This window comes from Diospyros lotus, chromosome 1, assembly GCF_014633365.1.
Source record: "Diospyros lotus cultivar Yz01 chromosome 1, ASM1463336v1, whole genome shotgun sequence".
NCBI classification, from domain to species: Eukaryota; Viridiplantae; Streptophyta; class Magnoliopsida; order Ericales; family Ebenaceae; genus Diospyros; species Diospyros lotus.
This window is the reverse complement of record NC_068338.1, coordinates 53,068,071-53,093,113: the sequence shown is the minus strand read 5'-3', so window position 1 is coordinate 53,093,113 and position 25,043 is coordinate 53,068,071. Positions and strand designations below refer to the sequence as shown.

Sequence of the window (25,043 nt, the reverse complement as noted above, 5' to 3'; positions counted from 1 at the left end):
AATTTAACTTCATTATTATACGTCGCAATAATCTTCCAAATTTGACCAACATTGCGCATGCAATAATCTTTCGACTAAATATAGTTCCGTCTATTGTTCATTCATACTTGAAAAACGAATTGATTGTCCACCCACCCCTCATCTAATTATGGTTACTTTAAGTTGAATCATCATTAGATTTGTTAGGCATTTATTTGTCCAGAGATGCATAAAAATTCAATTTAATTGAAATAATTAAATTAAATTGATTAAATTTGTCGATCCAATTTGATTTCACCTAAAGTTTCGTCCCATTCGATTATTAAATTTGACAATTTTGAATAATTGATTTGGTTTAATTTTTATATTAAAAAAATTGAATTAACCAAAAATTTAGATTTTTTCTATTGTTTTTTTTTTTTTTCAGTTTGTTCAGTTAGGTTTTTTGATTTGTTCGGTCTTTTCTAATTTTTGGGAGAAATTTTTTCAATTTTTCTTTTTTTGCATTTGTTCAGTTTTCAATTTATTCATTTTTTTAGTTTTTTCGGTCAATTCAATTTGAATTTTTACACAAATTCAATTTATTTAATTTTTATATTTTAATTAATTTAATAACTGAATCGATTAAATATTCATCCTTAATTCAAACTAATATAGTGTTAGTTTGGGAAGGTTGAATCGAACAAATTGAGTTGGCTTTTAGTAACGTTTGAGCAATCAATGGCTGATTGCTCATCAAAGCCAAGGTATGAATCATTCACATCAACAACTACATATAGCATGAAATCTCGTGAGTCACAGGAATAGGGTGGGGCCAGGCCATCAGCCCCTTGTCACGGCAATTGCATCGCTTTGTTTTATCTTCCACCTTTGTTGAGTCGCAAGATGAAATTGTGGGGGAGGGGGAGGGGGGGGTGTTGGTTGGTAGGAGTAGGACCCGCATCTTACAATGTCAACAGATCATCCCTCTAAGAAACACTAACAATGTCAAGTCTTTTCATCATTCAGACCCACCCAAATCATTAGAAGGGTAGGATTCTTCTAGGAGAATAGGATGAGGTCACAGCCAGAGTTCAACCTTATAAAGGAAGTTCACTTGTAGTAAAAGGAGCCCTAAATATTCACTTTTTGTTTATGATAACATCCATGAATCTCAAACTTGACAAGAAATTACTTAAAACTTACACCAAGTTAAGAACCCTCAGAGAGAATGTATGATTGTTTTCATGTCCCACGTTATTCAGGCACTCCCAGACACCTGCAGCATGGCCAGGCTGAAGAAAAACCTCGCTGGTTGATGGGCAACAACGATAACAAGTCATGGAAAACTACTAATCTTTTACATTAACATGCTAACTGATCAAGCTGCAGTGCATACAGGAAGAAACACGCTATTGGAAGACACAAAAGCTCCAGTCATGGCTGGCCAGCCAGCCCTACAGATGCGAGGCTGCTCCGTTGTCCAAGAACCATGTCAGCTCGCCATCCGGTGAAACCATTTGAACAGGCAGCAAATCGGAGTTTTGACCCTCCCCCAGGGCTACCTTCACCGGATGGGCTTTACCAGACCCGGCCACCACCATTGCGATATTTGCAGAGGAGTTGATTACCGGAAAGGTGAAAGTTGTCCTCTCCGGGGGTGGTTTTGGCGAGTCCTTGATGAATGTCACCCACTTCTGGTTCTCTTGGACAAGGGGATGGCCGGGGAATAGAGAAGCCACATGTCCATCTGGACCCATGCCCAGCAGCATGAGATCGAATTTCGGGAATCCGGTGGCCTGAGATTGATCTACTATGTTTATCTTAACAAGGTGTTTGAGACATGTCTCGTAGTCATCAGCTGCACCCTCGGCTGACAGTGCATCGTTGATCGCATAGACATTTCCATGGGGAATTGGTACCTGGTAAAGTACAACTAGAGGTCAAGAACCTTCTTCCAAAGTAAAGTATCTTGAGTAAGTAGCAAATACGGATGTCATGCAAACAAATGCTCGCATTCCAATTTGGTGAACCCATTTTCAACAGTAAAACATCAGGTCAGGTTTTTACTTAAAGAACCTTCTTCTTCACTATCTCCAAATTAACACTGATAATCGTTGAGGTTTTCAGATTTTGGGTTATATCAGACTACTGATAATCATACAGACCAGAAGAGTCAGCAACTCTCTCTCCTCTCTGTTAGATTGATAACAGATCAACTGTTTGCAACCGTTTGATGGTTTGCCAAAATCATACACAGAGATATTAATCCACTCTAATTAGGGGCTCACGAACATCATGGCAGCATGTTTTTAGAAGAAGAAAAGCAGGGGATGGGTGATGCATGCAAATGTCAAATAGAAACAATGGTTAGCATTTACTTCAAATTATTTACTGAATTGATTTTGATACAATTAACATGAGTTAGGTATGACAGGAGTTATAAAACCTTCAGCTAAAATTTACATGGGCCGATCTTACATAGTGAGATATTGGCTTTATATGTTGTTGTAACTTGGAGAGTCAGGGGTGTTAGATATAAGAAGATTGAAAATACATTACTAACGCCACAATAAACAAAGCATATAAACATGACACTTGTACAAAGAGCAATATCCTTAATTGCAATGGCAGTGAGACATGAGAAATGCAGAAACAGTGTTGGATGGGCAGCAATCTCAGGGAAGGGGGAGAGAGAGAGAGGGAGAAAAGACACTATTTTCCTTCAAATAACTACTAGCTATTTGTAGCCCCAAGGGTTGGCCTAGTGGTAAAGGGCCAATGGGTAGCCCCTTATGCAACTAGAGTTTAACCTCTCTGGGTCGCCCACACACAGATTTCTGCGTGTTTACCTAATGCGTGTGGCTTCCCCAGTGTAGACCCAAAGTTTAATGGCAGAGAGTTTCCATCAATGGCACAAAAAAAAACAAAAAAGACTACCAGCTATTCATGGTTTGATGGTGGACTGACAATTCTTTCCCCTAAACTATGATGGAAGAAAAAATCCATCTATTTACAAACCTTGCTATCCTTCTTCGGACTCATATTCTTTTTGTGTCAAGCAAAGCCATTAAGAACTTCACACACAAGATTAAAGATTTAGACCAAACACTGGTAAGTTAACACAAAACTGTTCCCATGTTACCCCCAGAGTTATAGACCAACAAAGATGTTCCCAAATCTTGCCATTCTTCTTCTAACTTCTGTTCTTTTTGTGTCCAACGAATCCATTAAGAACTTCAGATAACTGATCTTCACATACAAGATTTAAACCAAACACTGATAAGTTAACACAAAATTGTTCCCATGTTACCCCAGAGTCTAGATCAACAAAGATGCTTACACACTCGTCCTCAAACATTTGTTTCATTTCCTAGAGGCTATAGTCACATCTTTTCCTATTCGGATTCTACAACATAAAAAGAGAATTTTACAGAGGGAAACAACTCGGCAAGAACATATGTTCTTCCCACATTCCCAAAAATGGGATGTAAGAGAATTGTTCTTGACACTATGAAAATCAAATGCTGCATTTCAATCAAAAATAAAATAAAACAATCAAGTTACACAGCTTTACAACATATTTTTGAGTCATACCTTCGATAGAAAACCACCGTAGGCAAGCTTATAATTGCTGTCGTCATGATCCTTAGGAACCACTCTCTCATCCACCCAAAAGACATGCCATTTTGACCAATCCACCGAATCAATATACGGAGGCTCAACCAATTTCCTGTATCACTAAACTTTTTTCTCAGGAACCAAACAGGACCAAAAAAAAAAAGAAACAGAAAATTTGACCCAAAGGAGAGAAAAAAATTAGATTCATCACCTGAGCGACTTGATCAGAGAACCTCCCGACAACACAACGGTGAAAGCACCTCTCTCTTTGGCAAATTTATCCGACAGATCGGCAGTGTATTTGGCCAGCGACACCGCTAGATCCTCCTCTGAATTGAACACCTGTACCTTCGCTTTGCCTTTCTCTGTCGCAATCCCAGCCATCGACGACTGTGCCTTGAACTCAAATTTCTTGGAATTCACGCCTAATTTAGGAACACGATTCAATCTGAGCGAGCAAGAACCAGTATCAGAGACGACCAGGCGCGATATAGCCGCGGCGTATGGCGGGGATCGGCGGACGGCCGGGAGGCGAGTGAGGGATGTGCGCAGGTCAGCAGTGAAAGTCCAAGAGGATGAGGCCATGTTCGGGGCGCACCCTCCGGTATATATAGATATATATTATACACGGCGAAAGGCTCAGTTAGCACTTGTTGGCAACTATTTTGATTTGCACTATTTTGACTTTAAATTGAGAGTGCGGGCGTGGCACACGATGAGAGCAGCCGTGTGCTTGGGTTTGGCTGTAAATAATTCAATAAATTATGATCATAATTTTAAACTTTTCGTGATTTGATATATTTTTGTTGAACTTTGATAAAAAAATATTTTCAAATTTTATTTTATAAATTTTTAATTTTTTTATAATTTTAAATATATCTAAAACTCCACAAAATCACTTATTTAAATACTTAATCAATAAATAATATACATACTTGTTAACATGACAATTTTTTAACGCATCGTGAGTGTTCTTTCTCTTTTTCTCCTCTATCTCTATAGTTCTTTTTTTTCACTTTGACGGCATCTTTTTAATTCCCTCTCTTTTTTTGATATCTTCTAAACTCTTCCTTATTTAGCTATATTTCATATATTTTTTTATATTTTTTGTGTTTCATTCAGTTGTGTCTTTTATAAAAAAAATGTTATTCTTATGTTGACCTTATTTTCGCTTCTCAGATAATGAGTGATCATCAACTCGGACGCATCAGTGTTCCATTAAACCTAATGAAAAATTATTGACCAAGTATTTAAATTAGTGATTTCATAAATTTGAAGGACATATTTGAAATCATAAAAAATTTAGAGACATTAAATATGTTTTTAGCCTAAGTTTAGAAATACATTTAAAATGATAAAAAATTAGGATTAAAAAAAACAAAAGAAGTGCATAAAATATGCTTTTGGCCTATAATATTTGTATTAATTTTAACAATAATTACTGTAAAATAAAATATAATTTAATCAAATTAGATAACCCACCGCCGAAAGCTGGTTCATACAAAGGATAGTGAAGGATGGGTACGACGACGTTTAACCCCAATGCAAGTAGAAGAAGAAACCCTAATCTTCAAACCCCATATATAAGCGCTAGTAACCAATTTTTGTGCACATCGCAACAGGATCTGCGGCGTGAAGGAGAGAAAATGCAGATCTTTGTGAAAACCCTAACTGGGAAGACCATAACGCTCGAAGTCGAGTCGAGCGACACCATCGACAATGTTAAAGCCAAGATTCAGGACAAAGAAGGTCTGTTGAGATCTTAATTTCTGTATAATATCTGTTTTTATCTCCTATCACCGGCAACATTCATGAGCTTTTTCTTCGTTTTTGGCGGTGACTGTTCTCAGGTATTCCGCCGGACCAGCAGCGTCTGATATTTGCCGGTAAACAGCTCGAAGATGGCCGTACTCTAGCTGATTACAACATTCAGAAAGGTTCATTTGTTTTAAACCCATCAATCACATGTTTGTGCCTACGTTTTTGTCATTTATCGGTCCTTTGATTTGAATGAATCTGTGATAATGCAGAGTCGACGCTTCACCTTGTTCTGAGGCTTCGTGGTGGCATCATAGAGCCATCTCTAATGGCGTTGGCTCGAAAGTATAATCAGGACAAGATGATCTGCCGCAAGTAAGTTAGAATCAAATTAAATTCCCCTTTTTGTTTGAATTGTTACTTTTCCGTTCATTACGGTGATGTTAATAGTTATGATATGACGCTGTTGCCTGCTCTTTATGACTACGGTTGAAGCTTTTATACAAAATGTCAATTTGAAGCTTAAACCACCTTTTCTTCTCCTAAGTCAGCCATTTTCCTCAATTGCGCTAATAAGCCTTAGCCAAGGAGATTTAAGAGATTAAATGAAGGCTATTTTCTATTGAATTTTCTTGATTACCTTTAAGGAGATACTTATAATTTTTGCTATCACTAATAAACCATCTGGATCAATTTGATCTTGCAATTACAATTCACTATAGAATAGTTTTACATTTTTATCCTGCAATGTCCCCAAATCTACTCTTAAGCTAAGCTAGAGCAAGACTTTATACCTGCTATGTGAAGTGATGCAGATGTGTGGGTGTCTATGCTATATACTTGACTTGGCAGCAGTGTTTCAAAACAGCTAAGCGCACTTAAGCACAGAAGGCTGATGGAGCTTAAGTGCAAAGCACAAAGTGAAGTGCATGCAAATGAAGTAAAGAGTAAACTTTTAGTAGCATCAATAATATAAAATTTTAAAAAAAAAATTGTTAAAAAAAAAACTAAATGAGAATGACGATTGCAAATTCATTGATATTTTATACCTCTTTACAAGTCTGTACAATCATCGCAAAAAGAGTATAAAAATCATCCCTAATTTACAACAATCCCCAATCAATCAACCCCTAATTTACAACAATCTCTAATCAATCAATCAACAATCCCTGATTTACAACAATCAGAAATAAGTTAACAATCCCTAATTTACCCCTGATTACATGTTATTTCAATATTTATTGCTAGGTAAATACCACTGAGCCTTTGTATTTTTTAAATGTAACCAACCATTCATGTGTATTTCTGAAGTGTGCTTTTTAGTGCTTTGAAGCTCAAGTAGAAGCTCGACTTGAGCACCCTTTAATCGCACTTAGCTAAAGTTGTTGAACTTAAAGCGGGCTTAAGTGTGCTTTTTTAGGCATTGCTTGGCAGCCTATCGCAAATTTTCACAATTTCTCCCACTATAGTTGATTGCCCCCTGTGCTTTGGAAGAATTTTGTTCCTTTTTTTTTTTTTTTTGAATTGTCCTTGTTTAACTCAAGTTGTTTTGACACCAATTTAAATGTTGCTAACTGCTTTGTTGAAGTAACCTCACATCCACATGCTTGTCATAATCTCTTGTATATACTCTTGTGGACTTTCACATATAGGACCCTTTCACTTTGTGGGACAATGGTTGGCTGGGTAATGATTCTCTCAAAAACACCATTTTCTTCTTGGGTTTTCAAACATAACTGAGTGATATTAAGTAGCTGTAGCTAATGTGTTGATTTGCATTGACAAGGTTGCATAGCTGTTCTTCCAACATGCAATTGAACCATTCAATTTATTCATTTGTCTGTGGGCTATAATTCAAATATATATCCAAATGAATTGGGAAGCTTGAATAATTTAGCCTAGAAGGTGCTAGTGAAACATGTATCTCAATCACTCTGAATTTTCTTTAGCATATGTTTCAATACTTGATTCTGCTGAAATGTACTGGGGTGCAGGAATAAACACAGTATATTAGGAAAATTAGTTGTGCCAATTTGTCCCACCGCAGGTTTGAAGTCCAATGATGCACTTCCCAGTCTACTAAGCTTTGAGAGAGGCTGGAGAAAATCTCTTGGCTTTTGGATTTTCGTTTTATCCTATTGGCAAATGAGGAAAATGAGTGCACTTAGTCAACATTTATGCTTTTTATTATCATCCCTCACGGGAGGCCAATAATATGGTTGTTCCAATAGAGTTAGTATCCTCTCTCACATTCACTACTGTGCCCTGGCACTTCAAAAGGCCATTGTCTTAGACTGCTGATTTTAGGCATGCAAATTTCTTTGCCATTAGAAGACACAAGCAATTTGTTGGCTTCCAAAACTAACATGTCTGGCCCTCTACCCTTGTGTGTCAAACAAATTGTTACCATTTTGATCAAATCATTGTTACTTCGCTTATGTTTTTTATGGGATTATCAGTCAGTTTGGATTGTCTGGACAGGCATATGCGATGGTTGATTGATGAATTATGGTTTTCAACTTTTCTATTTTTTTGCCTATTCATTTCTTCTTGAGAATCGTATTATCTTCCTGTACAGCATTGATTTTTCACGTTCTTGTTTAATATAGAAATCAACCATGATTGTGCCTAATGATAATTCCAAGGTTGTCTAATTTTTTGTTTTTTGGTTGCCCCCAGATGTTATGCTCGTTTGCATCCACGTGCCGTCAACTGCAGGAAGAAGAAATGTGGGCATAGCAACCAGGTACATATGGTTTTGTGGATTGGTAACTGTCAAATGCTATTTTTTCTCGTTGGTATGAATGTAAATTAACTAAGCTTGATCATTTGTTCTTGGATTTGCAGTTGAGGCCGAAGAAGAAGATCAAGTAGAGTTAAAATTGCCAGAAATATCTTCCGCACTTGCATGTGGGAGCAATTTAAGGCATACTTGTTTTGAGGGGATTTTAGTTGTTGCTGTGGACCCATGATTTAATTGGGAATGCTCTGTAGTTTCATTGCGAATTGACACTGAAATTTGTGATTTTTGACCAGTGTTCACAACCATTTTAGCAATATTTGTTTTGGATGGATTTAATTCGTTAATAGTGCCAGCTAAATGGCCTTTTTGCCAAAGTTTTTTGTTTCAAGCGAGGCCTTGGTTGTTTCCTTAATTGCAATCTAGTCTAGATAACAACGGTGCCGTCTTTTTCTTATTTGCTTATCTGTTTATTAAATGTTTAAAATTGTTTTACATCTGTATATGAATTTTTTAAATTTATTTTAATTTTAAATATATAATTAAGATTTATTTTAAAAAATTTCATTTATTAATCTATTGTGGTCCCTAAATTGCAATTTGTTTCTACTAGTGTTCACTGCTTTAAATATTTATCACAAATACAGAAATGGAATGTCAGTTTGGACGCTGGAAAATCTTGATAACCTGTCGGATTTAGGAGAAAAAACTAGTATTGGCATTTCAAGGGTTGTCTTGATCACAAAGATAGAATATTAATTGAGAAGAATTACTAGATGCTATTGCTAGCTCCCATCCCCTAATAGCTGGTCGGTCATCTTGGGCTCCAGTTTTTGGCTGTAGTGGTGACAAGGGCGTTTGACAAAGAGTTTCCTCCTCCCTATTGTGTATCACACGCTACTTCATCTGCAGTTTGGGATTTTTAGTGCAATTGCAAACATCATCATCGTCTTTAAGGAATGACCCCAGAAAAGAGATGTTTACAGGACAAATTTTAATGTTCACCTAGTCTGGAAAATGTTTTGGATCATTTTCCTAGGGGACGCGAGCGCAGCATCCTCCAATTGAAGCAACTCATCTGAACTGAGGCGCCACCCAAGAGCCCCCAGATTTTCCTCAGCTTGTTTTACCGACTTAACTCCGGGTATGGGAATGGTGCCTTTGCAGATGCACCAGTTTATAGCCACCTGCAATCAAAATCACTTGCATTATTAGAGCATTCATTACCCACCAAAATCATTAAAAGGCTGGGATTCTAAGAGAAATACAATTGAGGTCAGAGGCAGAGTATAGCCTTCGTAGTAGCAGGGAGTGACTAATGGAGTTGGTCCCATTGTGCTCATTAGTTCATTAAACTCAGAGAGTTCTAAACGATATCCATCATCGAGACATGAAGAAGAAACAGCAAAACAAAGCCGAGACGGACCTGTGGCATGGTCTTCTGTCTTCGCTGTGCAATTTCTCTTAGTGTCATCAACAAAGGTTCCAGCCCTGGAATAATTTGTCTGAATAGTAAGCCCCTGTAAAAAGGAATTACAGCATGCCCGGAGACAAAATCAACAAATGCCTATAACATCTTTAAAGTCATCTTGTCAAGTTTTTAAGAAGAACTTTCAAGTACCTAGGTCCTTGTGGAAGATTAGAAGGTGTATATTTTCCCGTAAGCATTCCAAGCCCCAGAGGACTATAAGATATTAAGCGGATACCCAAAGAATCACATATATTCTTTATCTCCATTTGATCTTCACCCATGCTAAGCAGTGAAAATTGTACCTGAAATTGGGCTTTTGCATTAAGGTCCTGCACTGTAGAATAAATAAGCAACAGAACTTTTGCATTAATGGTTGTCCCTTGTCATATGAATTAGCCATATAAAATCATTGTCTATGGTCTACAGGACATCGAATACTCTCTCTTGAACAAAATGGCTTGCAGAAACCTTTGTAGTTTAGAAAGGTATGAGTTGGAATTCATGTAGCAACTCTACTTCAATGTTGTATGAGTGTTTAAATTCAGTTTGAGAAGATAATTCTGTAAGCCCCTTGTTTTCTTGCATCACGGGCAAAACAAATTCAACACAACTTCACATTATATAGCACCTGAGCTGAGCATAAAGGGACTCCCCGCACTTTAAGGTAATCGTGTATCTTAACAAGCTGCTTTGGTCCATAATTGCTTACACCAACTGCTTGAACTAAACCCTGCATTTTACAATCTCACAAGTTAACAATTGCAGTACAACCTACAGGCTACAGCTCTTTCTTCTTATACCATCTTAAAACATGTAGAAGAAACAAGGACATGAAACTTTTGATGATTGAAGCAATTTGATCTTAAGTGAATATTTTCATTATTGGATGATCCTCCTCATGTCAGTGACATCATCAAGCCTCAACTATAAAACTAATGCAAACTTGACACAGCAAGACAGGAAAAATATAGGAATTATCATCTGATCAATCACTTCTATGATTTTAACTGTAAATTCATGGTAACCTTCTCATACATTGCCACTAAACCATCCCAGAGAGCCAATTCCTGTGGAGGAGCATAGTTTGCAGTTGACCAGTGCAATTGCCCTATTCCAATTTGTTCAATTTGCATTCTATCCAGAGAAGATCTGCACCACAATTCAACATCAAAGCCATCCATTAACACTGCAAGTGCAGTTAAACAGTTCCCAATGCTCAGAATCATTGTTTTATTGCCTTTCAGCTGAGACCAAATAGTTTTAAAACTAGAAAACTTGTACCAGTTAAAAATTCAATAAAAGCTTGATTTGCTTGCCATTAAAATAGGAAATGAGACTATAGGAAGTATCATGCCAAGCATCAACCTGGTTGGTGCTAAAAAGAGAAAAATAAGATGTAAGTGCATACTTGCAAGCATTCACAAACTGCCCAGGCGTCAGGCGCCATGGATATGCTGCAAACTTAGTAGCAATCACAATGTTGTTCTTGATCTCCTTTTGCCCTGAGAAAACAGTCAGCCAGAGACTTGAAAAAAAAAAAATAGCTTGCCCAGAAAATAACTAAGAACAAACAATCTAGCCTGTGAGAAATAAAATAGAACAAACTGAAACAACTTCAATTCCATCTGTTGGGTAGGGAGAGCAAGAGAATTCCAGTAAGTTAATGTCTTATTGCCATCTTGTTTCAATCAAAATTGGACTAAATTGGGAAGACTAAGGAGGTGAAATTGGACCTGGAAAATCGCGGATGAACTTGCCAAGGAGCTTCTCGCTTTGGCCGTTCAAGCGGCCGGTGCCGTAAGAATCAGCCGTGTCAAAGAGATTAATCCCGTTCTCAACGGCTAAATTGAAAGCCCGTTGAAGCTCAGTGTCCATGGCTTGTTGGTATCCCCACAGAAGCTGGTTGCCCCATGCCCAAGTCCCAAACCCCATCGGAGATACACTGAGCGGACCCATTTTCACCTTTTGCCAAGGCCAAAAAAGAGGGAGTTTGAGGAGGGGGGGTTTGAAGAAGGGGGAAGATGAAGATGATGACGAGGGAGTGTCATTAGAAGCGGTGATGCTGGGAGTGGGTCGAGTGGCCATCGCGAAACCCATGAGTCCTGGCATTCACTCCTCGCCGGAAAGACCTGCCAGTTTCCCGTCGGTCAGTGGCAACCATGTATATATTTCTGCATTCTGCTGATACACAGCAGCCGTTCGTACAGCATCTCAGTTCTCAAAATCAGATAATGCAAAAATTAATAAATTACACTCTCAACCCCCAATGTTTCAATAGATTACATTTCCTTGTACACTTTAACAGTCGGACAATACATTAGGTTTTTTTTTTTTTTTAAATCAATTTCTATCAAACTAGCCGACCTTGACCCATGTTATTTTGAGTTATATCTAGTGTTTAGAACTTGTCTCGATTTGGTACTATTTTCTCAATTCCTATTGAAACAATACTTTACCTTTAGATATTCAGTCTATAATTGCACCTTAATGGATTTCGAAAAGAACCAATTAACTCTAGATTCGAGTGACATTTTATCCTTAATCACAATTCATAACAAATATCTTAATTTATATAAATAAATATAATTAACTGAGAATTTTCCACATTACAATATTATTTTAACTTGGTGAAGAATGACATTTTTATAAATTAAAAATGACCAATCAAAAATCAACATCACCGATTCAAATAAGTATATAAAGAAAGCTTTAAAGAACATGAAAAAATTTGCTAGTTTCCCATACATTCGAGCAAAATATTTATAATTCCCCTCCTCAAGTTTTCTTATTATACAATTCTATCAAACATCTCATTTAACTTAAGTATTAAAGAGTAGCTTTGGATGTGCCTCCGTAGTTTAATTGTGTTGTGATTATGTATAGATTAATACATATGGTGATTTTTCAATAATTAGAGTGCATTTGATTAGTCATATTTTTTATGAAAATTGATTATTTTTCTTCCAAATTCTAACTTTTGAGATGTTTGATTGACTAAATTTTCTAGGTAAATTATTTTCCCATTTTTAGTCACATAATGCCATTTTCCCCCTTTTACTAGAAAAGGTTTTCTCATGAGAGAGTAGATCGAATTTTTAGGGAATTGAAAAGCAACCAACGTCTCCATCATTTCTTTATTGTATGTGTTAAATACTAGGTCTAACAAATGAGAAGAAATACGCCCGACAATCATAAAGACGAGCAACGAGGTTGGTGGTCATGAGAAGGAAGAGAACAATCGACAGTCTCGATGAGGAGAAAGAGCCCGGTTGACAATCATAAGGAGAAATATGAGAGCGATCAGCGATCATAAGGAAAAGGAGAAGGACAGTCGGCGACGAAGCTTGAGGAAAAACGGCCAATGTAAGCAAGTTTGATTTGAGTGAAATTTGGGAGAGATAAAGATAGAGAGAGAAATGGGGAAGGCAAAGAGAAAGATATGGATTTCGAGGGAGTCATATGTGGCACATTAATTCTATAGAAAATAATGGCAATCAAGCACTAAAAATTAGAAAAAAAATACAATAATTTTTAAGTAAAAAATTAAGTCAATCAAACACTCTTAATTGATAATTTCTATACAAATCATTTATAGGCAATTCAATTGCCTATAACTTATTTTCTTTCTACGCAAATCATTTATAAGCAATTTAATTGCTTAGAACTTTTTTTTTTTTTATACAAGTTTTATACTTGCAATCAAATGCACCTTTAATAAATATGGTGTTTGGTCCCTAAAATATAAAAATTTCATATTTTAATTATTAAAAATTATTGTTTTAAGTTTTTGTTATGATTAAAAATAAATATAACCATTATTTACGCCACGTAAAATGTCATATCATATAAAAAAAATTATATCTACAAGATACGTTATATTAGACTTAATATATAAATATGACATTTAGTCTTTCAATAATTAAAAAAATTTACATTTGTTTCTTTATATGACAAAAAAATGATTAAAAAAACCTAAAAATAAGAAGAAAAAAAAGGACCTAAAACAGGGGAAAATGCGATCCTAGATGCAAGTGAATGAAAACAAAAAGATTTAAAAATATTTAAAATGTAACAGTTTTACTCAAAGAAACAAAAAGTAAATATTGATTGACAGCTGTGGGATTTGAACCCACGCCCTTTCGGACCAGAGCCTAAATCTGGCGCCTTAGACCACTCGGCCAAACTGTCTTCGGCGTGGATTTTACAGGAATTAAGGATATATACATAAATAGTTCTTCCCTTGGAATTATTTTCAGTAAGTTTCCGTCTCTACTGCCATCTTTGTGGATGATACGTTGATTTGATTTATAGTTTGCACATGCATCAGCATTCGGTGCTTGTTTTCTTTTCTGTGGTCTTGAATGCATTCTTAGCAATTTTTGTTCCAATTAGGTCTTGTAATTTGGGGCTTAGGGCTGTAAATTATTTTCCCTGATCTTCTAGCTCCACGTGAAGTTTACATCGTTATCTAATGGCTTTGAATCAGCGCGTTGATGCACTCTGGTTCTGGTTCTTCAGTTTCTGCTCGGATTTACAAATTGCAGAATTGGGTCGACCTGGAAAACTGATGGCCTCCTTTTCGTCATCTCTTTTCCAACAACTATCATATTTTCAACTTAAAACATTAAAATTTTCTCTATTCTCCCTCCATCTCCTTCTCGTCGCCATGTTCTTCTATACCCAACTCCTCATCGTCGCATCCATCTCCTTCAAGGCGGTTGTCGCCTCTAGCCCCATTCCCACCACTGTCACCTTCATCTCTGTCTGTCGCCTCATTGCCATCGTTGACACCATCTCCATCGCAATCACCACCTTCGCCTCCTCCATCTTCTGCCATTCTCTCTCTCTCTCTCTCTCTCTCTCTCTATATATATATATATATATTAATGTCTAAACATATATATATATATATTTAACATTTTTATAAATTAAAGTTAAATTTAAACATAAAGTATTATATTAATATATTTTTAATAATTATATATAATTTATCAATGGCAAAATTTGTTGTTAGACCTCAATTTATAATTTATTATTATTAAAAATTAGTATTTTTTAATTTTATTTATATTATTTAATAACATATTCATTTTAATATTTTTTTAAAATTCTAATAATTTATTAATTTTTTCAAACCAAACATATAATTATATAAATGATACTTTAAAATACATTTATCAAAATGTGTTATTAATATAAACATTAATCAACTTTAAGACTTTACACAGCTTTTAAGTAAAAAAACTTAAAACCATCTTACAAAATGAAAAGCCAAACATCCTCTTAAAATATTACAAAACTCTCTCTGCCCTCTCTCCATCTCCTTCTCGTTGTTGCTGCCTCTATCTCTTCCATGACGAATGCTGCTTCCAACCCCATTCCTATTGTCATCGCCTTTATCTTTGTTCGTCACCATCGTTGTTGCCACCCCATCACCATCATCAACTCCATCTCCATCGTCACCTCCTCCATTCCCAACCCTTTTCTCTTTCTATATATATATATATTAATGACTCAATATATATATTTAATATTTTTATAAATTAAACTTAAATTTAAATATAAAATATTATATTAATATATTTTTAATAATTATATATAATTTATTAATATTTGATGGTAAAAATTTTATTAGTCTTTTTGTTAAGTTTTGATAGTTTATTAGTTTTTTCAAACCAAACACAAAATTATATAAATGACATCTTAAAACACATTTATCCAAACATGTTATTAACTTAAATACTAACCAATTTTAAAGTTTTACCTAACTTTTAAATAGAAATGCTTAAAAAAGGGTAAGCCAAACACCCTCTAACTAATCAAAATTTGATTCATTTAAATTTCTGTGAGTATAGAGATAGCTCTTGTTTTGTTGACTGCAATATAGAGTTAGCAGCGAAAAAAAAATTCCAGTGGCACGACCAGTGGTGTAATGCATCCTTGTTTTTGCTGGGGTTTTGGGAGAAATTGACATGTTTAGGGCAACTCAAGCCTGAAGTATCTCTATTATCTTCACCTTGCACAAGATGAAATGGGGATGAGATTCTTCTTCTTCTGCCTAATGTCATGGCTTTTGATGAAACTGCCCTGGTGTCCTCGATAACAAATTAAGGTTATGGCAGGTAAATGGTTATCATATACATAGATGAAATAGTTCACTAAAAAGGAAGGGGGGAGGTGAATGGAGGAAACAGGTAAAAGTAGCTGAGATGATCTGAACGGGACTAGTATTTGTTGAATATCCTTCTGTGATCAAAAGATAAAGGCTTTATGAGTTGTGTTTTAGAGAAAGGGAGTGGGCTTTTGAGTTAAAATTGGAAAAAGTATACAAAAATCTAGTACTGTAGCAATTTTTCATATTATTGTTACTTTGAATGCTTGCCTCTTGCAGACAAATCAACTAGTGTTCAAACTGCATTTTCTAGATAAATCAATGGTTGGATATCATTTGTATCTTGTTTTGCAATTCGGTTGTAAATCAAAGTATGCCATGAATTAGGAAAAAATGAAAAACTTACTTGTTACTAGGTAAACATAAATGGGTGGATGCAACCTTGAAACCAGGAACAGTCGATAGTTTTTATGGAGATCTCGTCTAGTTTGTGACTGGGAAATCACTGATGATAGTTGTGGAATGCCTCTTTGCAGAAAAGCAAGGAGAAGGCTGGCTGTATACAAATACCAAAACAAAACAGAGGGCCTCGTACACTAGAACTCCCTTTTTGGGGCTGGAGTTCTTGATGACACGTTCAAAATCATGGATGATTGTTTACGCCCTATTGTATTCTGGCAAATAAAAATTTTATTCCCTGGAAAGAATATGATAAATATTGGAGGCACTCAACTGTTTGCAATCCTATTGTTTTCTTCATGCTTCTTTCATGAGAAAAGAGAGAGGGAATACCTTTTTGAAGATGGACATTATGGAGCTCATTGTCTGGTTTCTGGGAAAACCATGTTCAGCTAGTCTACTTAAAGTTTGACACATGTATTTACATCCATAATTTTTTTACAAACTCTCTGTCTTGTTCACTCAAATTGAGATATATATGATTCTACTCCTTGGCAGCGTTTCCTGATCATTATGTTTTCAAACCATTCATTGTTTTGTTTCTTTACCTGCTGTTGATGAATGTACCCTGTTGGCCCGGACCAGCCAAGCTATGTCATTAAGATGCATGTTTAGTGTTTGTCGAGATCTTTGATTGGCATTACTTCCATCAATGGAGCGATCCACTTTTAAAGCTTTAATCCCCTTGCTCTATTTGGATGTCTTCCTCTATAAGCAACCAGCGATCAATGTTCAAGCAATCATTCATTCTGGAAAACTTTCAAGTCCAGAAGTCCCACCAGTTTGAACTGCTGCATGATTGACCAAAAAGAACGCTTTCAGGCATTGCCAGAGAAACATCAACTTGGCAACCCATATTCAAGTGTTCTGCTTCTTGTTTCTGAAAGTGCCTGCCATTTTCTCCCTCATCATCATCTGAATACACCATCATTCTGTGGTCTGAACATCCTTTCAAGCAGTTTGGCTCTGTTTTGAAGTCGCCATGTGTATCTTTGCTATCAAAGCCACCAGGCATGATGTCTCCTATCAAATCCTTGCTTCTACTGCCCTGATCATGAGGTTGTCGTAGCAGATCTCTTTGTTTCTGAAGCTGTAGAAACAAAATGAGATGTCCGCAGCCTTATAAGTATATATGCGTTTTTTTTTTTTTTTTTTTTTTTTTTGTATTTACAACTATACATATATGAGAGTAAGCAGAATAATTAGATGGATACCTGTATAAGCAAGGACTGTTTCTCTTTCTCCAAAGACTGGAACTGAGAACGTAGATTTTCATAATTGTCTTTGAGTACTTTGTAGTCTTGCTCTAACTGCTTGGACTTGCATCTAGCTCTTCTGTTCTGGAACCATATGGCTACTTGCCGAGGTTGCAGTCCAAGCTCTCTAGCCAGCTGCACCTTCTTCCTCGGTTCAAGCTTGGTCTCTGAGTTGAACATGGACTCTAGTGATCTTATTTGTTCATCGCTAAACCTCCTCTTGTTCTTACTTTTCTTTCTCCTTGGATGTGGGAGCAGCTCTGTGCATGGCAAAGACTCAGTTTTGGCTGCACCTGCTAGCTGAGGTAATGCAGAATACTCTTCTCCTTCCATAATTTTGTTGAATCCGAAGTTTTGTGACGGGATATTCTCTTAATTAAGCTACCTCTGTGGTCCTAGAATGAATATAATATTTTATATTCTAGGTGGTGCTGCTTTTGAACCTTGCTGAAGAGGCCCGGCTTTAGCATATATAGTCAAGCCATATAATAAGTATCTTCCTTTGCTTGTTGTAAGTCTCTTGCTTCGCTGCTTACAAGTCATTGGAGCTTCTCATTGAAGGGTTAGTTCCAGCCAATGGGATTAGTTTTCTTACAGCATTGGTTCTCCTTCCTCTGAGGACATCTCTATCCTTTTCCCTCTTCCTAGTTTTGTAACTAAAATCCATCTTGTGGCCTCTTTTCTCCAAAGACTACAAAGTGGGAATAAAGAGAAACTTGATACATGAATGGGACCTGTATAAATGCAATCTGCTAGTTGTATCTCGGTGGGTGGAGAGGAGTAATTTCTTTAGTTTCATATTGTCCCCAGGATATCATCTTTCAATAGTCTGAACTGGAGGAAAAGAAAGGGTTTACATAGCTGACTTTAAGTAATCGGTTCAAGGCTTTGTTGGTAAGTTTAGCTAGGCGAGAATTACACTCAACCCTGCCTCTCTTCATGTTTTACCTGATCATTTGTGCTTGTGGTCAAGTATTATCTGGATTGCGATAAGACCCACAAAGATAAAATGTATTGTTCTAGCAATTTCTGCTGGCATCTTTCACAGATATGAAAATGCCAAATTCAACACATCTTGTTCATTCTTGTAATGCTGCATGGTAGTGTGTGGATAGTTTGCTGCCTATGAAAGTAAGACAACTGACTCATTGGTAACCAATTTATGTTCCTCTTTCCATGAGTGATTATATATCTACTGCTTTGAAAGATAATAAGAAAGTGATTGATTAGAGAACTTGATGTAAGGTGTCATCATTTTCTTGAGAGCTTAGTCTGCTTTTTCTTGGAACGCATTATTGGAGGGGCATGGCAGGTAGACATTGGTGCCTGATTTTTCAATAGCCTACTTGGCTCCACTTTATTTGATCGGTAGCTGTCACTCGTTTTACTTGTTTGGATTTTTGTGGTATTAGTAGTTCACAGTCCTACAATTATCAGCTCCCCAAGCTTATCAAGGTGAGCTTGTTCATTTAGTTATCATCATTACTGTTTCTGAGTTTCTGAGCCAGGCTATTCTTCAGGATATATCAAAATGATGCATTTGCTGTCAAATAGAAATAGGTCCTTTTTTTCATGTATATTTCTACTTATGATATGAACTTGTATGATCAGTATTACTTTTCTCCTATTTTTTAAGCATGGGAGAATTGGGCAAGACATGACAGAGTGAATGGAATAATTCTTTTGATAGTACTTAATTAGTGACTTTGTGTTGACCATGAAGTGAGTTTGCGTTAGTAAAATGAATTTAGTTGAGATAATGATCCTAAGATGGAAGTTTGGAAAAGCTTAGAAGAGAATGATTTAGGAAGGAACAAATTCCTTAGATTATACCGGTTGAACCTATTGAAGTGAAGGTGCGAGAAAATTGGTTGAAAGAAATTGGCCTTGCGCCCTTGATCTAAATCCTAGATGCCTAGTTTTAGAGGGGGGAAGGGATGATGCAGAAAATTGCTAGGGGATGCAAGAAGCTTGAACGAAAGGAAGACAAAATGCAATTGAACCCAATTTATAGCTCTTAGAACATGGGAATCTTGAACGAAAGGAAGACAAAATGTACAGTTGAAGCCAAATTATAGCTCTTAGAACACTGGACTTGAATGAAAGGAAGAAAAAATGTACAGTTGAAGCCAAATTATGGCTCTTAGAACATTGGAATAGACCCAAGACAGGGAAAAAAAATTTTCTATGTAGACTCAATTAATTGGAAATAGATGTTTAGTCAAGTTAAGTTATGTGACTAAGAATCTTGGTCAAGATAGAGATTAGAGAGGTTACTTGGCCATCTTTCTCACCATGACATTCCACCTTTTTATTGTAATATGTTTCGTAGTGTTTTTTAAGGTTTAGTTTTCCTTCTTGTTCTAGTGGTTCTGGAACTTATTATGCGGCAGAATTTTTGAAGGCTGAGTCTACCTGATTCAGTAAGCAGAATTGGATAGGTTGTAGATGTCAATGGAGAAGACGAGAGGGTGTGGTGGGTGATGAAAAGGGACAGGACGATGAAAGCCTGCTACGTACTGACGTTGCCTAATACCAACAAGAAAGACAGAGAGAGAGAGAGAGAGAGTGGGGAAATTTAGGATGCTTACGTCAATCATAAGATATACATTTGAAAAACTAGGCATTGCTTTGGCTGAAGTACAATACAAGGCTGAAGATTGTTGGTTTTTGTTTGGCCCTCTGATGTTAGCTTTGATGGATCATGGAGCTTCAATCTCACACTCAGCATCCAATGCGGCCGCCGGCCTTAACTGCTATGGGCAAATATGAAGAGTCTTGTGCACACAGGTGCAGGTTGTCATTAGCCAGATATGATGCCAATCAATAATTGGCTCTGTCCCACTTCCACGTGCCTCTCTTTGCTCCTTTGCTTTCACCATGGATGTTTGCGGCTGTCAAGGGAGTTCCCATATCAACTGATGAGAGATAAAAAACTTAACTTGTTAGTGAGAGAGATTATAATGATTTTTGTTAGTTTATTCATAAAAACTTTTTAAGTACAGTAAAAATTGCTTTGCAATTAAAAATAATAGCATTCATTTATTAAAGATTAACCAACGACTATTATTACATATTTATATAATATGAGTGACTTGTGAGTTATTATTATGTGTTGTCACATAGCATTACTATCCAATGCTAAGGACTAGTCAAGCATTGAGAATAGTCCCCCTTATTTAGGTTATATAGATTGTGAGTGCAAGTGCATGCCTTATACTTAATCATTTAGTTTGTCGCTTAAGAAGTAATTAAGGCCGACCACTCCCTTATATCGCTTGAGGGTTGGCGTGCTGCATGGGAGAATCAATTGGCCGTGACAAATGGTTTCAGAGTTGGCTTGGTGGCAACATGGAGATGGGGGTGAACACTCTATGGTTTTGGGGTACGTCCTTAGTGGTTGCATATATAGGAGAAGGCAAAACGAACTGAAAGCAATTAATAAAATGACAAGTGCATTGCCAAGGTGGAGTAGTAGCTAGGTAGGGTAGGGATCCACTTTAACAGTGTTTGTTCGAGCCAAGTGCTCTACAATGGTGCAGTAGACAATAAGAGGGTTGCACACAATGTGGGTGTTTTTAAATTAGACGGGAGATAGATAATGTCACTGATTCTAATGCCTTTACTCTTAATAATTTAGCTTTTTGTTACCCAGAATATTATAAGATAAGATTATATCAAATAAGATTGAAATAAGATATAAAATGATTAAAATAAAATAGAGAACATTTCAAAAATTTTATCAAATTACTTGCTTAATTTTTTAGAATACACTAAAAGATGCAAGCATTATTTTTTTTATTTATAAAGACCAAAATATGTAAAGGATAACCATATTTAGAAAATTTTAAATAAGAAATTATATGATTTCTTTTTTGAAGATCACCAAATAAATTTAACAAACACATTAAAAAGGATAAAAATTTAAAATATTTTGTATATCTTATTTTTTATGATTTATATCTTAATTAATAAATAAATATTATTTAAAAAATTAGGCATCATATATATATATATATATAGCTAACTCTGCAACTACGTGTCCACAAAATTTACCGTATATCATTATATATATATATATATATATCCATAACATAGTGATTGCTAGTGCTTATCAATAAAAGAGTCAAAAACCAAACAAAAGAAAAGGGAGTGCTGCATAAATGGCTGCCAATCGTCAAAGTAGTCTTCAGCAGCTGTCTCATCATTCCTTGTAATTTCAAGCGAGTTGTGGTCCAAAGCCAGAAAAGAAAAGAGAGAACCATATCAAAATGGCAACGAAAATTGGTGCTTTTTAGTCTCATACTTATCTCTCTCTCTGTTAGACTAACCCCTTCTACTTTTCACTTTTTTTTGGTTAGGTGGTTATTTGATTTTTTTATTATTTTAATAATTTAAATTTTTGAGTTAATTTAATTTTTTTTATGTGTGATAATATAAAATTTTTATGATTTTGATTACACTTCTAATTTATATTTTTAAATTAATTTAATCTCTATATTTTAATATAAATAAAATATAACGTATATTTTATCATCTCACTTTAATTTTATTTTTTTTTACACATGAAAGTATAAATATTAAATTGACTAAAAAATACAAATTCAATTGTATAATCGAAATAACAAAAATATCAAATTATTACATAAAAAGAATTTTAAAGTACAGAAATTAAATTAACTTAAAAATCAAATTTAAGAGTAATCGAAATAACAAAAAAAATTAGATAATTATATAAAAAAAAACTTAAAAATATAGAACAAAAATATAAATTTAAGCTTTATTATTTACGTTGGGGTTGCTGCTCAATTACCTAAGATATATGTATATGCAGGCAGTGTCCGTTAATTGAATGTTTACTCTAATTGGGTGTCAATATTAAAGTATTGAACCATCTGCCATGGGTTTGATCAAAATTGTTTAAATGAATAATACACTTACCTTGGCTTAATACAATTATTATTATATTTAATTATTATGGTTAAATTTTATAATGAGCTTTGGTTTGGTGTACAAAATTGTTGATAAAGTTTGGGGGGAGAACGTGACATATAAAATGGTGGTGGGTTCTCGTGGCATAATACTTTATACATAATGTCAATGTCTGTTCCCTACTTTTAGAAAACCTTGCATTCACGTCTCCTCTTCCAAATTATCATCCCCAAATTCCTTCCTTTCTTCTTTCTTTTTTCTTTTTTTTTTTAATTTTCCACCGACGCTAAGGATGGATTCAAAAATCTATGTTAATGAAAGTTAAAATTTTAAAAAAATAATATAATAAAATTCTTATGTAATTAATAATAGGACTTGAATTTAAAATTATTGATAAAAGTTAATTTTAAAACGTTATTATTTAAGTTTATTTGAAATTAATAATAAGATTCAGGTGAATTTAGTCTTGAGTTTATAATTTGTTGCTTATAAATGAGTTACGGTCAGGAGTGGACAGTTGCGTATTACAAATTTTGAGATGAATTATAATTTTTTTGAGAGCTAAACTGTTATTAATTTTTTTTTTACTAAAAAGTTGAATCTGGTACTAGATTGTCCAAAGCAACGCACTAGTAGATCCACCCTTGACCAACATGAAAGTTTTTCTATGAAAAGAGAAACATGAATCTTGAGTGTAATATAAATTTTTGTGTTGTCGCTCGAATATAATTATAAATTTATTGACTAAAAACTTCATCGTCGAGTAGGTTGGACTTTGTAAGAAAGCGAACATTAAATAGCGTAAGGCAATCCCTACGCAAATATTCCGATATTTAAGTAAAATATTAATGAGTTGAATTTTATTTTGAAACCATAATAAATAATTGGTTTATTAGTAAGAAACTAATTTGTTTATGTATACAGGAACATTGAGCTCTTTTGAATTTACTAGGATTGTGATTTTTATGAATAATATTTTATTATTCATTAAAATTAAGATTTTATCAATAATATTTATCTTGATATTAAAATAAAAATCTAAGTTGATCAATATAGTTATTGAATCATGCAAACATAGTGTTTCTTTTTTTTTTTTTTTTTAGATTATGCTCTATCATTGGCGCTCATATCGCTCAGTCCTTTGATTCTCACAAAATGATTAAATCATGAGAGGTGTAGCTGGCTAAAATTGAACACGGAACATGCAGACTTTGCATGAAGATCATACTTATATACGATCCCAACCGTTAGGCTGGGCCGGAGGTCAACATGGTGCTTCTTTGATTCATGGAAATGTGCTTACATATTCAAACTTTTGTTCTTTCTCCTCTTACAATCTGATTTTGATGCGAATAATGTTGGATAATCTCTGGAACATAGTGATCAATTGGGGCAGGTCTCAATTTAATAGCCCTACCCTCACGTAAATTTGGGTTTAGGGTTTTTAGTTTACTTATATTTTATTGAAATTTTATATTTATATTTTGTATATTTATATTTATATAAGATATGAATGGAGAATGTCGTCATAAATATTAAATTTGGGGCCCCAAATAACATTTTCGTCACATCTTTTGATGTTTCTTTTAACAACTTTCACTAAGCATGAAAAGAGATCAAGATTGATCTCTAATGGGTAAAAATCTCTAACCAAAATTAAGAATTAGCATTTGAAATTATTAAAAAGGCGACATTCTAAACACATGAGGCATGCAATTAGTCCCTTTAAATTATCTTCTTTCTATTTTTATTATCTTTTTTCTAGGATTTTGTGGATTATTAACTTAATTACATATCAAATCATTACTTTGTTTTGTATGTTCATCAAAAAATTTCTAATCAACCCTTCAAGGTAGCGCAAACAATCCATCGAAAACATTTGAGAGTTTAAAATACTATAAAATTATGGATTTAATTTTGTATATCTACAATATTGTGCAATTACATATGTCTATCCAAAGTGCTAGGCCATCAGGTTTCGATTCAAGACAAATCTGTATGTTTACCTAAGACAGTGAAACAAGCAAACCGTGGATTCTAGAGAGAGTAAGACAATCTAAGCTGAAGACTAATTGTGATTAGGGACTTGTCTAGCTTCTCATGTAAGGGAGAGCAAAAATTCGGTTTAACTAAACTTATTGTTCCAAAGTTGTCGGTTCAGTTCGCTTATATTTTTAGAAAGTTCGATTTTTAATTTTCTTTGTTAGAATAACTGAACTAACCAAACCAATCGAAGAATAAAACGTCGTTTTTTAAAAATATTTTCTTGAGTTAGTGCTTGAAGTTTACAATCGATTTTCTTTTTTTCTTTTTTTTTGTCAATCAATTAGTTCTATTTTTTTCAGTCTATTAGAAAGTTTGAATTTTTTTTTTTTTGTGTGTGTTAGTTCAGTTTGTACATTTTATGTTCGGTTATTTGGTTTAATTGATTGGTTTGGTTCAGTTTTGTCTATTAGTTTGATTAATTGGATTAGTTGATTTCGATCAATTTAGTAATCAAATCGATAATTTGCACACTCTTATCCCCATGTTTAAAAAAAAAAAAATTATAATCACCGTCCAATTTAGCAATGGGTATGTTGTTTGGTTAATCATAAAATTTTTATGAAGTTTGTTAACCAAAGTTGGCGTATAATTGAGTGGAAAGAAAGTTGATAAAGACATGAATTAATTAAGAATTTGGGGCAGCCATCCTTCCATTTTCCAATCACGTAAATGTTGTTGCGTATTCAACAC

General features: G+C 34.8%; 4 protein-coding genes and 1 non-coding gene across 8 annotated transcripts; 1 reads left to right on the top strand and 4 right to left on the bottom strand.

The window, feature by feature from the left end:
• Window positions 1-1,075: 1,075 nt before the first annotated feature.
• Window positions 1,076-4,237, bottom strand: LOC127791747 (probable 6-phosphogluconolactonase 4, chloroplastic). Its single transcript, XM_052321738.1, has 3 exons — window positions 3,791-4,237; window positions 3,556-3,691; window positions 1,076-1,880 (listed from the first exon to the last, which is right to left on the bottom strand). Exons 1-3 carry the CDS (start codon window positions 4,162-4,164, stop codon window positions 1,416-1,418), a joined length of 975 nt encoding a protein of 324 aa, XP_052177698.1. The 5' UTR covers window positions 4,165-4,237; the 3' UTR covers window positions 1,076-1,415.
• A 926-nt stretch (window positions 4,238-5,163) lies between these two features.
• LOC127788649 (ubiquitin-60S ribosomal protein L40) lies at window positions 5,164-8,454 on the top strand. The gene is made up of 5 exons (XM_052317207.1): window positions 5,164-5,328; window positions 5,430-5,516; window positions 5,610-5,712; window positions 8,017-8,083; window positions 8,185-8,454. The coding sequence occupies exons 1-5, from the start codon at window positions 5,226-5,228 to the stop codon at window positions 8,209-8,211; spliced, it is 387 nt and encodes a 128-aa protein (XP_052173167.1). The 5' UTR covers window positions 5,164-5,225; the 3' UTR covers window positions 8,212-8,454.
• A 264-nt stretch (window positions 8,455-8,718) lies between these two features.
• LOC127788641 (pyridoxal reductase, chloroplastic) lies at window positions 8,719-11,760 on the bottom strand. Of its 4 annotated transcripts, none has more exons than XR_008020439.1 (8): window positions 11,282-11,760; window positions 10,957-11,050; window positions 10,574-10,697; window positions 10,177-10,278; window positions 9,699-9,850; window positions 9,504-9,568; window positions 9,083-9,264; window positions 8,721-8,983 (listed from the first exon to the last, which is right to left on the bottom strand). XR_008020439.1 is itself a non-coding variant. In XM_052317179.1 (8 exons), the coding sequence occupies exons 1-8, from the start codon at window positions 11,655-11,657 to the stop codon at window positions 8,980-8,982; spliced, it is 1,128 nt and encodes a 375-aa protein (XP_052173139.1). In that variant the 5' UTR covers window positions 11,658-11,756; the 3' UTR covers window positions 8,724-8,979. The 4 variants fall into 4 exon arrangements, 3 of the variants coding, with proteins under 3 accessions (XP_052173153.1, XP_052173128.1, XP_052173139.1); XM_052317179.1 differs by having other exon boundaries at window positions 8,724-8,983; window positions 9,504-9,597; window positions 11,282-11,756; XM_052317193.1 differs by having other exon boundaries at window positions 8,719-9,264.
• Window positions 11,761-13,656: 1,896 nt separating this feature from the next.
• On the bottom strand, window positions 13,657-13,736 carry TRNAL-UAG (transfer RNA leucine (anticodon UAG)). The gene has a single exon. It is a non-coding gene; the product is annotated as a tRNA-Leu (tRNA).
• A 1,009-nt stretch (window positions 13,737-14,745) lies between these two features.
• LOC127812738 (homeobox-leucine zipper protein ATHB-12-like) lies at window positions 14,746-18,201 on the bottom strand. Its single transcript, XM_052353281.1, has 2 exons — window positions 17,334-18,201; window positions 14,746-17,209 (listed from the first exon to the last, which is right to left on the bottom strand). The coding sequence occupies exons 1-2, from the start codon at window positions 17,706-17,708 to the stop codon at window positions 16,880-16,882; spliced, it is 705 nt and encodes a 234-aa protein (XP_052209241.1). The 5' UTR covers window positions 17,709-18,201; the 3' UTR covers window positions 14,746-16,879.
• Window positions 18,202-25,043: the final 6,842 nt, after the last annotated feature.